General features: G+C 36.3%; 1 protein-coding gene across 1 annotated transcript; it reads left to right on the top strand.

The window, feature by feature from the left end:
- The first annotated feature begins 8,924 nt into the window (after positions 1-8,924).
- On the top strand, positions 8,925-13,305 carry LOC129278760 (uncharacterized). Its single transcript, XM_064111191.1, has 2 exons — positions 8,925-9,240; positions 10,729-13,305. The coding sequence occupies exon 2, from the start codon at positions 10,738-10,740 to the stop codon at positions 12,331-12,333; it is 1,596 nt and encodes a 531-aa protein (XP_063967261.1). The 5' UTR covers positions 8,925-9,240; positions 10,729-10,737; the 3' UTR covers positions 12,334-13,305.
- Positions 13,306-13,608: the final 303 nt, after the last annotated feature.

Raw genomic sequence — 13,608 nt, 5'->3', positions numbered from 1 at the left:
TATTTTGGTGTTAATGGGTGCTCTGAAGTCTCATTTTTCAAATGCCATTAAAAAAAATAGTTTCGTTCATGCTTGAGCGAACACGGAATGTTTTTGTCTGGGGGCTAAAAAGGAGGCTTGCGCCAAAATGACATAAAATGATAAATATGATGATCGGACTTCTTGCTAATCAGCAGACTTTTCATTATCTTTGCCATAATTTTCGAATCATACGGTTAAAATTCATTTTCAAATCTTCATTTGCTTGAATAGTTCTGTTGTTGTTTCTTTCAATATGTTCTCTTTTAGCTTTCAATATTCCTTCTTAAAGGTATTGTTTAACTTTGTGAGCAGCCGATTTAAAAAATTCTCAAACCAAGATGAAACATGTGTACAAGTGCATGTATTAGAACTAATAAACCCTGAAAACAACCATTATTGAGAATGAAAAGCTAAAACTACAAGGCAAACCCCGATTTTGTAAAAAGGCGTCTACAAGACGCCTAAATAGTACACATAAGTGTATGGGATGAAATTAAGATGGTGTTTTCGGTCACTTTATATTTCAATTTTTGAAGCACTAAATAATTATTTTCGAACGCAATTTTTTCTGGGCTTCATTTTTGTAACATATCACACACACAGGTGACAAGTGTGACCTTCTAGCTCAGATTTTTAAAAAGTCAAACCAATGTTAACCAATCACTCTAAAGCAAAAACAAAAAATTTTCAACCGAAGTATGGAAGAGCGTATACATTTTTTCAAAAATCCTTTTATTGTGTGCTACAAAGGTTATGGTGCCTTTGAACAGTGGCATACAGATGGGCGGGGGCTCGGGGTGTTCCCCCCAATAAAAAAAGTGGAAAGGAAATAAAAGTAAAGATAGAAAGTGAAATATGATTTATTTTCTGAATATTATGTCAAAATCTATCACAAAATTTGATATTTTAATAAAAAAGTGGAAATTTTTGCTTGCTCGCTTCGCTCGCTCACATTTTTATTTGCATTTTATCCGATCTGCCATATCTAGCTCATTCAAAATTGACTCAATACACCATTGCCATTGAAAGACATGAATTATTTCCTGTTTGTCCTGTCAAGCACACAATTAAACTTGCTCAAACCACTTGAAAATAGGATTCATGTTTTTTTAGGTACCATAACATAATTTGTTTCACATAATAAATACAATTTGAATAATTACAAGTTATCACAATTAATAATGCAAATATTCTTGCATTGGTTGACAAAAAGTCTTCTTTTCTTTATTAATGAAGGAAAATTCAAATGTTAAAAAAAAAATAATGAAAAAGCAAAATAATTCAAGTAAATAGATAAATTTTTAAATGAAATTTGACAGCATAGTTCAAAAATCATAGCAAAGATAATGAAAAGGTTAAGAGGAAGTTTGCTGATTAGCAAGAAGTCTTATCATCAAATTTTTCATTTCTGCCATTTTGGCACAAGCCTCTTTTTGAACCCCCGACAAAAAAGGTCCCGTGTTCGCTCAAGCATGAACAAAATTTATTTTTTTTTAATGGCATTTCAAAGATAAGATTTCAGAGCATCTATTAACATCAAAATATAGATATCATAATTTTTTATAGACTTTTCAAAACTGTCCCGTTTTTTTATACGCACTGTATATTTCCTCGCACTTCGAGTTGCAGTGACATATGCCGTTTATCATGTCTACACACTTAAAATGATTGCCACCTCAATATAAAACAATTCTAGTACGTGCTTACGTTTGCATTAGTGGATTGGTGAGATATGTCTGCTTTTTATGAATTCCTAAAAATAGTCCTTAAAATGTTCCTTTTTCTGGTCTGAATATAAAAAAAAAATCAGTTCGCGCTTCGCGCTCGCAATATTTGATCAGTGAGGTACGTATCATGTTCATGATAATGACTACAACAAGTGCCTCATGTGTTTAGGTGTAAACAAATCAGCAAGCGATTGGCGCTTGCATTAGATGACCATGTATGCTCTTCATGAATTCCTCATGAAGCCCTTAAAATGTCCCTGTTTCAAGTGGTCAATATATACATAAAATGTCAACTCGCGCTTCGCGCTCGCATTGCTTGTTTTGTGAGACATGTACGTATCATGATTACAAAAATGTGCTTATAATGCTCCCTTTTTACGTTTGAAAATTTTTCAGCTCGCGCTTCGCTCTCGCATCGTTTGGTTAGTGAAATACGTATGGTCTTAGTGAATTGCTACAAACAAGCCTTAGAATGCTCCTCTTCAGGTCTGAATATCAAAAATTTTCAGCTCGCACTTCGCGCTTGCATTATTTGATCAGTTAGATACATATCCGTTTAAAATATCTCTGTTAGGTCAGTATACGTGGCAATTGAGCGCGCTTCGCGCGCCCACTTAGTGACTCAATTTTTTGATGGTGCTCCCCAATGCCGTGACCACCCCCCCAAAAAAGAGAGAAATTTGCTGGAAATCGTGGCACTATTAAACTCATTTAAAAGTCTTTTTGAATAAATATGTTTTCAAAGTGGATTTAAACTTGGGTGGAGAAGAGTTCTTTACATATGATGGAGTGTATTCCAAAGTGAAGGGGCAGCATGGGCAAAGGATCGTTCTCCATAAAACTTGGTCTGAACACAAGGACAATTTAAAAGATCCTTCTGAGCTGATCGAAGATTACGAGATGGCACATACTTAACTAAACAATCAATAAGATATTTTGGAGCCATTGCATGGAGGCACTGATAAGTTACCCCTTTTTACAAGCAGTACTTTAAACATTACACGCGACTGGACTGGGAGCCAATGTAGTAATTTTAAGACAGGTGTGATGTGGGAATGTTTTATATTACGGGTGACTAGTCGTGCTGCAGAGTTTTGAATTACTTGTAATTTGTTTATTTGGAAATCGGGCATCCTATATAGAGTAAACTATTGCAATAATCTAAATGACATATTACATGAGCCTGGACAGGCTGCTTGGTAGTCTTTGCATCTAAGAATTGCCGAACCCTACCAAGTTTACATAGAACAAAAGATGCTGATTTACATTTTGCAGAAACAAACTTGTTCATGACCATATTTTCATCAAATATCTCACCTAGGTTTCTGGCTGTTGACGTGGGCATAATTGATGACGTATCAAACTTAACCACTGGAAGTTTCATACTTCTGCGAAAACGATCGAGATGACAGATGTAAGGTCTCTGTTTTCTGATCACTCAATTTCAGACAATTTGCTATGGACCACTGTTTGATCTCCCTTACAGATTTCTCTACTTGGGAGATTGCATCATCAATGTTACATGGTTTAAAAGAAACATATACATGCGGATCATCAGCATAACACATCCGGGGGGGGGGGGTGGGCACTCGACCAAAATATTGGTAGGTGTGTGCCGCGGGCGAGACAAAAACAGGGGGCCTTGGAGCGGACTTATTGTAAAAAGGAGGGTCCTCGGAACGGGCTTCGGAACTACAAATGCTGGTGAAAACGGGGGTCCTTCCCAGAAGGAAAAACCAGTAAGACCAGTAAGAATTTTTACTGGTTTCCAGTAGAATTTTACTGGTTTCCAGTATATTTTTACTGGGCCAGTTGATTTTTAACTGGACCAGTAAAAATCAACTGGAGACCAGTTCCAACAATTGCATTCCAGTTGAAGCAATTAGTAATACCAGTTAAATTGTTTTTCATCAAACTGATGTTTCTGGTCCAATAAATGGTTTCCAGTAGATTTTTACTGGTTTCCAGTAGATTTTTACTGGTTTCCAGTATTATGTTTACTGGACCAGTTGATTTTTAACTGGACCAGTAAAAATCAACTGGAGACCAGTTCAAACAATTGCATTCCAGTTGAAGCAAAGTAGTAATACCAATTAAATTGTTTTTCATCAAACTGGTGTTACTGGTCCAATAAATAATGACTTTATTTCAAGTCAGATCATTTGACGAATTATGGAAAATGAATTTTGCAATTCAGAGAAAGTTATTATCGTTATCATTGTTATCATCATTCTTCTTATAATTATCATAATTATTATTATTATGATTATTATGATCAAAATTGTTGTCATCATTCATATTACTGTTATCATTGTTATCGATATTGTAATAATTATTATTAATATTATCATAATTATCAAGTATTAACATTATCATTAAAATAATTATTTCCTTTAATTATGATTAAGATCAAAGCAATATATATTCCTCTGATATAGTCAATTGGTCTAAAGTAATTCGTTGTTTGAAATTAAACTGGCCAAGACCAGTAATTCTGATGATGCTGATCACGTGGTTCTCCTCATTTGCATATTTCCTATTTTAAAAAGAAAAATCAGGATTTAGAATGGAATATCCTTGCAATGGCACTCATTGTTGTTTAAAAACTTTCCAAATAAGTGTGTGAACTAATTCACAATGAAAATGTGTAATTTCATATATCACATTTAAAATAACAGCAGAAAAAAAAAATTACTAACCATCTTTTCCATCACATTTCACTGACAATGGTATATAACAAACCAAATGCATGTAATAAATTTATCCAGTAAGACCAGTACGAGGACCAGTTCGACCAGTTTGAGGACCAGTAGAAAATACCAGTAAGACCAGCTTGAATTGGATACCAGTATAAAGACCAATGAGACCAGTAACAACCACCAGAAACAAGACCAGTATAAAATTCCAGTAATTCAAGACCAGTTTAATTTTTAACTGGACTAGTAAAATTTTAACTGGACCAGTATGACCAGTTAGACCAGTTAGACCAGTTAGACCAGTAAACCGATGTTCCAATTTCCAGAGTTACCAGTTAAAATTATACTGGTCTAACTGGTCCAGTGGAACTGGTTTTTCCTTCTGGGTTGGAACGGGTCGCTTGCGTGTGCATCCCAATGGAACGGGTATGCAGCTAGCTCAGAGGCCCAGGCGCGGGGTGCGCTCGCGCAGAGGCGATGGTCGGACAGCGCTCAGCGGCCGCTTTTCACCAAAATTGCAGCTCATTGTGGCGGATCAATGCGACCGGAACGGCGTAACAAAAATATGCGAAGCTTTGGAGCGGATTTCTTTCTTCTTTTCTCTCGATAAGAAGAAAATGCTATGCTTCGGAGCGGCTTTTTTCGTTCTTTTTCTTAATAAGATGAAAATGCTATGCCCTGGAACGGAAATTTGAGTGTAATAATGGGGGTCCCCTTCGCGGCACATACCCACTATCAGTGTTGTAGTGCCTTGATGCTCGGCCTTGGCCTTAAGGCGCCTTAAGGCCTACTTTTTCAAAGCCTTGGCCTTGAACATTCAAGCCTTGGCCTTGAGAGGGCCTTGGCCTTGGCCTTGAGAGGGCCTTGGCCTTGAGGATTTTGAGCCTTGAATTTTCAAGGCATTTTCAAGGCTTTTTCAAGGCATTTTGTTTTTTGTACTTTCATTTGTTTTTAAATAATTAAGTAATTATAAATGTTACTATGTTATTAGTAATTGTTCTGTATATTCAATGGCACTACTTCCAGTCAGCAGTAGTAAGTGTACTAGCAGTGCCATAAATTGTGATTATCACCATCATCAAGAATTATCATCATATTCATGTATGTGACAAAGAAAACAGTAATGATGAAAAATAGCATTATTTATTGGTAACGTGTTGTAATCATGACTAATGATGATAATGATGGTAATATTCATTATGATAAAGATTACAGTGATTTGATGACAGGAATAATTCTGACAGATCTGACAGCTAATTTTGACAACAATTTTTCATAAAGAATAATAACAAGGACTTTCATTGTATTATTTCCTTTGGCCAAGAAGAATGTTTTAAGTATTAATGATATTCTGAAAAGATTTGGTAAACTTGAACACAATCTTCAATTTTATCATATCCAAATGGGTTATGTCAATGGCATGATGAACCAAAAGTTTTGAGGGGCCAAGCATGGCATATATATAGAGCAAAATTTCTGCCAAAAAAGTTGAAAGCAATTGAAGTGAGCGAGCAAAATTTTTCACCCTCTTACTATAAGAAAAGCTAATTTTTGTGATAGATTGTGACAATATGTTAAGAAAATAATATCACATTTACTCCTTCAATACATATTTTATTGTTCGAAATAGACACCAGAAATGAAATACTCCTAAAATTTGTTTTGCCCAATTGATCGTGGGCCCGGCAGCCGCTGTGCAGCGCCAGATCGACAAGGCTCTATCCCTTTAATTATTGAACGCCAAACAGGGTAGCAGCAACTTCCATCTTTAAACGTCTTTTGGTCTGACGCGGCCGGGGTTTGAACCCCCGACCTCTTTTTTTTATTTTTTTTAAATAGTAAATTAGGTTCGAAAATCGCCAAATTTTGGATCGCGCTTGCATCATTTATTGTTTAGTACAGTATTAATCCTATTCATGGTTACAAAAATGTTAAGAATTTTCAGGTTAGAATATCACAAATATTTGGTTCGCGTTCTGCACTTGCATCAATTATTGTTAGGTACATGTAAGGTACTCAATATGTTCCTGTTTACAAAAAAATGTTTAGAATGTCCAATTTTCAGGTTGGAATATCACAAATTTTTGAGCTCGCGCTCTGCGCTCGCATTATTTGATCAGTGAGTTATGTGTCATATTTATGAGTCACTAAACATGCTAAATGCAGTCCTTAACAGCTTACTTTGCAGACCTGTCAGTATATTAAAAATTTCAGCTCGCGCTTAATTCTTAGTTAGATGCACATCTTTTTCATGAGTACAAAAACACCCCGGAATATTTAATTCTTATGTCACAATGTCAAAAAGTTTTTGCTTATGATTCGCGCTGGCAACATCTCGCAATGATGTCCTTTTAAAAGTGATTAGCCCTGTAATTGACCAAACATCAAGTTTTTCAACTTCAAAATTGATTTTTTTTTAAACCACTAAATCAAAATATCTGTCTTATCAATGAGAAATCACTAAAAAGGCTTTGGTCAACTTAATTTCCACAAAATACACAACTACTTCACGTAGTTGATAATCTCATTTTGAAAACATTTGCACCAAATGCCAATTTTGACATATAAGTACCCTTTTTGGTTTAGACCCCCCCCCCCCAAATAAAATACGTTCTGCCACCCCTGTCCCAGGGAGTGGAGAATGACATACGTTGAGAACGGGCACGCCAGGATCAGATGACCGTGGTAATAATAATTATTGCAATGTAAATCACATAAAAAATAATAAATTATAATAATAATTAAATAATAACATAATAATAATAATTATATATACAAAGGTAACTATATTATTATTTTAAAATAATGTCTAAATCTACCATGAAATTATTTTTGTTTTTCATGTACAAAAGTCAAAATTTTTGCTCGCTCAGTTCGCTCGCTCTCACCTATTAAAGTTTGAAATGCCTTGGCCTTGGCCTTGGCCTTGAGGTTTTCAGGCCTTGGCCTTGGCCTTGGGTTTCCATGCCTTGGCCTCAGCCTTGGGTATTGAAGCCTTGGCCTTGGGAATTAAACCCTTGGCCTTGGAGGTTTATGCCTTGACTACAACACTGCCCACTATGCATTATATACTGAGTGCCCCCTCGGGAACACATCCCAGATAATCCATTACACGCTATCACATCATATAGAGGAGATGAGAACATGGTAAATAACAGCGGACCTACCACTGAACCTTGGGGTACGCTTACATAAGGCTCATGAACTGAAGACTCTAACCCGTTTATTACTACTCTATGTTTTCTTTGTGTCAAATATGATTCAAACCACTTATAGGCAAGACCCGTAATGCCAAACCTCACTTTCAACCTCTGCAATAATACATCATGTTTAATTGCATCGAATGCTGAAGAAAAGTCAAGCAGTACAAGAATGGTTTCATTTCCTTTATCTAAGGAAGAAAAAAAAAACACTTGGTCCAATAACCATTTTGTCCTAATTACCACTTCGTCTAATCATCACTTCGTCTATGTCCAAATGTAGGTCCAAATGGTTATTGGACTAAATTGCAATCAGACAATGTGAATATTGGGCGAACTAGTGGTAGACCAAAATAGACTAGTCGGTTATTGTATGAATTGGCATTAGACAATTAGAAAACAACTCCATCTTCTAGCCGTACATCTTGAAATGTGTTCTTATGATTCTTTTTTTTCTGAATGACAAGCTAATATAATATCATTATGTTTCTTTCTTTCTTTCTTTCTTTCTTTCTTTCTTTCTTTCTTTCTTTCTTTCTTTCTTTCTTTCTTTCTTTCTTTCTTTCTTTCTTTCTTTCTTACTCCTTCTTCCTTTTTTCTTCTTTTCCCCTTCCTCCTCCTCCTTCTTCTTCTTCCTCTTCTTCTTTTTTTCTGCTACTACTACTTCTTCTAACACCTGAAAATTTGCTCACCATCTCCAACTTATATTAATATTAATAAATCGCCCCTATCTTTTCCAATGAGTGAAAAAAAAATGAGAAGAAAGAAAGAAAAGAGGGAGAGAGGAAGAAAAGGGAAGTATACGAAGAAAGAAGATATGCAAATTGGAGTTTTGTGTCGTGTTACTCTGTAAAATTCATACAACTCACAAGAGAAGAAATATCTTGTATAATATTGTATCATATAGGGGCGGATCCAGAGGGGGGGGGGGGGCACTTCCGGTGCATGCCCTCTTTTCATTCATACACAAGTGTGCCCCTCTCTTTTTTGAGAGTCACATAATAAATATCTTTTTTTTGCTTGTCAAATTTTACATGCCCCCTTAGAAATCATGGATCTGCCCTTGTTGTATCCCCATTAAAACATCCTGGTACTGACCCTGACTTCGTCCAATTTTTTCTGAAAGTAGCTTAAAAAATCCAGTCCAACTTCCAAACTTTTGTCTGATTCAATGAAATAATACAGTAACCATTATACAGGGTAACTTCTAACAAGAAGGTGAAACCTGTCTGGTCCAAGTAACCTATATTAGACCACCCGACATTCTTCTCCAATTCAATACTTTCATAGGGATCGCGAAAGAAAACACACAGCTTTATGATAAAGGAGGGAGGATAATACCCTACACGCAAGACTGAGACTGGCTCAGGGTAAACATTTCCTTTTCAGCTTTATGCATCACTTCAGAATAAATGCTTCGCGAACCCTTATAACAGTATGCAAACAACTCCTAAACATCAAAATTCGAAAGTATTCGTCCTCCTCTGGTATTTCTTACTAGTGAAATAAGAGTACATGTTGACCGACATGAAGGCGGTGGTTTTCGATGTGAGTTAACTACGTCACAATGCAGTTTTCGATAAGATTGTCTTACTGGTAAGATAATAATTGAGTTTTATTTGTATATTTCTATATTGAACGGGATAAAGGGCAAACCGATGCTTTTTTCAGTAAAAAATAACTTGCGATAATGATCGTATTCTTTTAGAAATGTATAGTGATTTGATTATATCAATCAATCAATTTTCCATGTCGTTCATTCATTCCCAGATATGTTAAAGAAAATTCTATATTTTTGTTTAGCACACTGAGGTTATGAGATTAAGCGAATAGGCACTTGAATCTTGAGTTGATTGAACTTTTGTATGCATATAGTAGAAATATGACACACTACATGTTGCAGGGATATAAAATGAATCCAGGTGGACTGTTGTTTAGGACTAATCGAATTTGGGATCTAGTTTTAATCCGAAATATTCATTTTTAAATCTCAAAGGATTCGAATTCAATTCAATTTTTTTTATATCACCTTTATTCAAAACAAAACAAAGGGAAGTTACAAACAATGAAAATAATGGGAATATGTCTTTCATAATAGTGAGGACCTTTTTTTGGCTTGTCAAATTTTACATGCCCTCCTTAAAAATCATGGATCTGCCCTTTTCTGAAAGTAGCTTGAGATTTAAAAATAATCTTTCAGGATTAAAAGTAAATCCCAAGTTCGAATGATTCTTAACGAGAGTCCACCTAGATTTATGTTAAATCCTTGCGATTTTGAGTGTAAATATTTGTATTCATATTCTGCAGACATTTTGAGTACTTGCTACAAGTTTACGAAGAAATAAGAACAATTGTAAGTCTACTTTGGGATTGCGACGGGGGTCTTTTCTGATAGCCATGATGATGAAAAAGTTGGCCGGTTATGTGGGATATTATTGCAGACAATAACATTGATACATAAGAGAAATCATAACTATTCTGTGTACATACTTATTCAAAATATAATGTACCTCAATGCGCACAACGAAGTGACCTTGGCAACAAACCATTCTTTACAATTTGTTCTGAAGGGCATGGAGGAATAGTTACTTTATGCAATCAATATTAGCAAAACTGCAAGGGGGTATAAAGTTTGTAGGTTTACAATAATGAAATGGTCATTTCATCATGCGCTTTCTTCATTCTTGTTTGATTAGTTTGATAAATGCCTTTTTAAATGTTAATATCATTGTTTAGATTCTGAACAGAAAATACATCAGAAGAAGATAGCATGCAAGTATCACGTTCAAGTCCTTATAGGCCTAAATTTAGACAAATACAATATCATTTACTGTATATGATCTCAAATATACGATTGAAAATTTGAAAATTTTCACGACTCTAAAGTTTCATTCGTGACTTCGTATAAAAATACTTGAGCAGTTGCTATCCATTCTATTAAAATGTGTGATCATTAGTTTTCATAGGCAAAGTAAATAGTTCAATTGATAAAAGGAAGAAAATAATGTATATGAGACACATGTCTTTCATAAAAGTATTAATCGCATTTCCCACTCTTATTTTGTAAAATCCAATCTCATCCAGATCGTTCTCATGATGCGGGGGACCAGAAGCCTAATATGCAGTAAGGCCTTTGCTCTAGGTATTCTCTGCGCCTATTCCAGTGTGGCCGTTGTCTTGCTGGTCGCCAAATCGACAACATATTGCGATGGCACGAGAAATGTACGAATGCGAGAGACAGACGGAGGAGCTTCAGTATTCATGACCGTATCAGATGAAAGAGATGCTGGTGGTGGTGATGGCGGCGGTGGTGATAGCAAAGTATTGGCAACTTCTAAGATGAAAAGTGAAGCTTTGTTTGCCGACAATTTCGAGGAGGTGAACTCATTGGAAGAGATAGAAGACATCGCCAACAGATCAGAGTATTCACCAGAACATTCTTGGTCAGAGAACAACGCCCAGGGAAACGGTTTGATGAGAGAAGTGCCACTAGATGAACTCGACCTTTCCAAGCAAACAGACGTTGCGGATGAGATGTCATTAGCAGCGACCACGAAAACGAAAACTAATTTGACAAAAGTCCAAGGAGAAATTGATCCGTCGAATTTAGAAGTGATGGGAAACAAGGGAAACGCAAGTACAGTATCATTGCAAACACCGGTGATGGTGGAGACGACAGTGATGACAACAGCTATTGTCGCAGCTCAGACCCCTGAGAAAGATGGGGCGACAAAGGCACCAGTTCTTGTGGTGGACGATTCAGTGGTAGAACCCACCCTGCCATTAGGAATGCGATCAAAACAGCCGGTGACACTGGAAATGCCTTATGGTTCGAATACAAGATGCTCGAAGAAATCTCAACACGGATTAGACTGCAGAAGACGTGTCCCCAAGGTCATTGGTATCGGGATGGAACGGTGTGGAACAACTGCCCTCTCGTTTTTTCTTCGGATGCATCCTGATATCGTCCACGCCAAGCCAAAGGACGTCTATTACTGGAACCATCACCCTGATCGCAGTTTAGACTGGTACCGCAACCGCATGCCTATATCTTCCAAATACCAGGTCACCATGGAGTACACCCCTTCGTACATCCTTAGTCACGAGGTACCACACTTGATCAAGGAGGTGGTACCGGATATGAAGTTCATCGTCATGATCCGGGACCCGATTGAGCGCGCTATGTCACATTATCTGTACATGAGACACACCAAACGTCCAGAATATCTCACTTATATAGCGCCGCAGCCTGGTGCCCCCGCCAAGGCTTACCAAGGCGCTTCGTTTGAGGCAACAGTCCTCACCAAAACCGGAGATATCTTCAAGGACAATGCAGTCATCGAGAACGCCATATACGAGAGCCACCTCAGACGATGGTTTGATATTTTCCCAAGAAAGCAGTTTCTCATAATCGACGAGGGTCTATTCAGCAAGGATCCCGTTTCCATTCTGCAACAGGTGGAAGACTTCATCGGCATTTCGAAATTCTTTACCAATTATCATGTTTATTTCGACCGTGATCGGGGTGTATTCTGTCGAAGAGTTCCAACGAAATATTGCTCTAAAAGATCGATAAAGAATGTACACCCTCCTATTCCGCAGTATGCCATCAAGAAGCTCAGAGAATTCTATCGTCCTTATAATGTCCGGTTAGAAAAATTATTAAATCGGACGTTCCCCTGGACATAACTCATGTCATCGATGCCGAACACTTGAAGATTCAAACAATAATTGTTATGTGCGACAAATTTTCATTTTGAATCACCATAAGTTCTTAATCTTTGACTCATTATAATTTCAAAAGTGGCGTCGGATAGTCATACGCCTTTCTGTTATGTCAGTTGATATTTTTCATTAACACCCAAACACACAATCTTTTGACATATTTCTAAATGCCATTGTCAGAATTGTTTAGAAGCAATTGTCCTTGCTCAGTAAGTTCATTATACACTTTAAAGAAAACAATTTACCAAATGTAATATGTCTTGAAAATAAAAAAGGAATACTTTGCAATCATCGTGATAATGAAATGTTTCGAAATACCATTGACCTTATAATATAAGTAAAAGAAAATCTAGACGAAGACAAAGAGGGAGAGGAAGAAAAAGAATAAGAAAAAGAAAAATAGGAGGAGTAAGACGAAGAAGAAGGAGGAAGAGAAAGAGAAGAATAATTCTATAAAGTGATACATTAGTGAAGAGAGCTTCCTTTTGTAATCGAGATCATTAACGTGATATATTATTTTATATAATTCCATATTATTGTATACACTTAGTAGTGTTGATTTTGATACAAATTAAACAACCAGGAAAGAATTATCAGAAATTATATGAGGCTAATTTGGTAGATTTTTATTACTTTATGGTACTATCAGATAACAAAATAATTATGAAAGGGTGTCACATCTGGGGCCTGTTACAAAAAGAAATGCAATCAAACACAACTCTGAAATCAAACGCAACTATAGAGTTTTAACCAATCAAAAGTGTGTATTGTGACTTGCGATTGATTTTTTTTTTATTTGCGATTATACGTAATTCTTTTTTTAAAAGGGCCCCTCGTCAGTATATAGCCTGAATAAGATGAGCAGTCTCCTTCTAAAAGATCCCGAACATTCGTCATTATAGTGACTACTTTTTAAATTAATATTTTATTTGTTAGAAAAATTCCTTGTTTGGACAAAGTCTTATTTTGTAATGGATGGATGTGTGTGCGTGCGTGTGAGGGGAAATGAGATAGAGAAGACGAGAGAGAGAGAGAGGGGGGCAGATATTATGTAGGGAGAGAAAGTAGAAGAGAAAGCAGGAAAATGCATTATCATGAAAGACATGAAACTTAAGTTATGGAGGAATTCGAATGAGGGGATGTTTCCCACTTGTCTTCCAATCTCTGGTTTTCTCTCTGATTTCTGTAATTTTCTCTCCCCCTCTTCTCTCACATCTTTGCAATATTAGTAGGTGAAAA

This window comes from Lytechinus pictus, chromosome 16, assembly GCF_037042905.1.
Source record: "Lytechinus pictus isolate F3 Inbred chromosome 16, Lp3.0, whole genome shotgun sequence".
Classification (NCBI taxonomy): Eukaryota; Metazoa; Echinodermata; class Echinoidea; order Temnopleuroida; family Toxopneustidae; genus Lytechinus; species Lytechinus pictus.
This window is presented reverse-complemented; position numbering and strand designations above follow the sequence as displayed.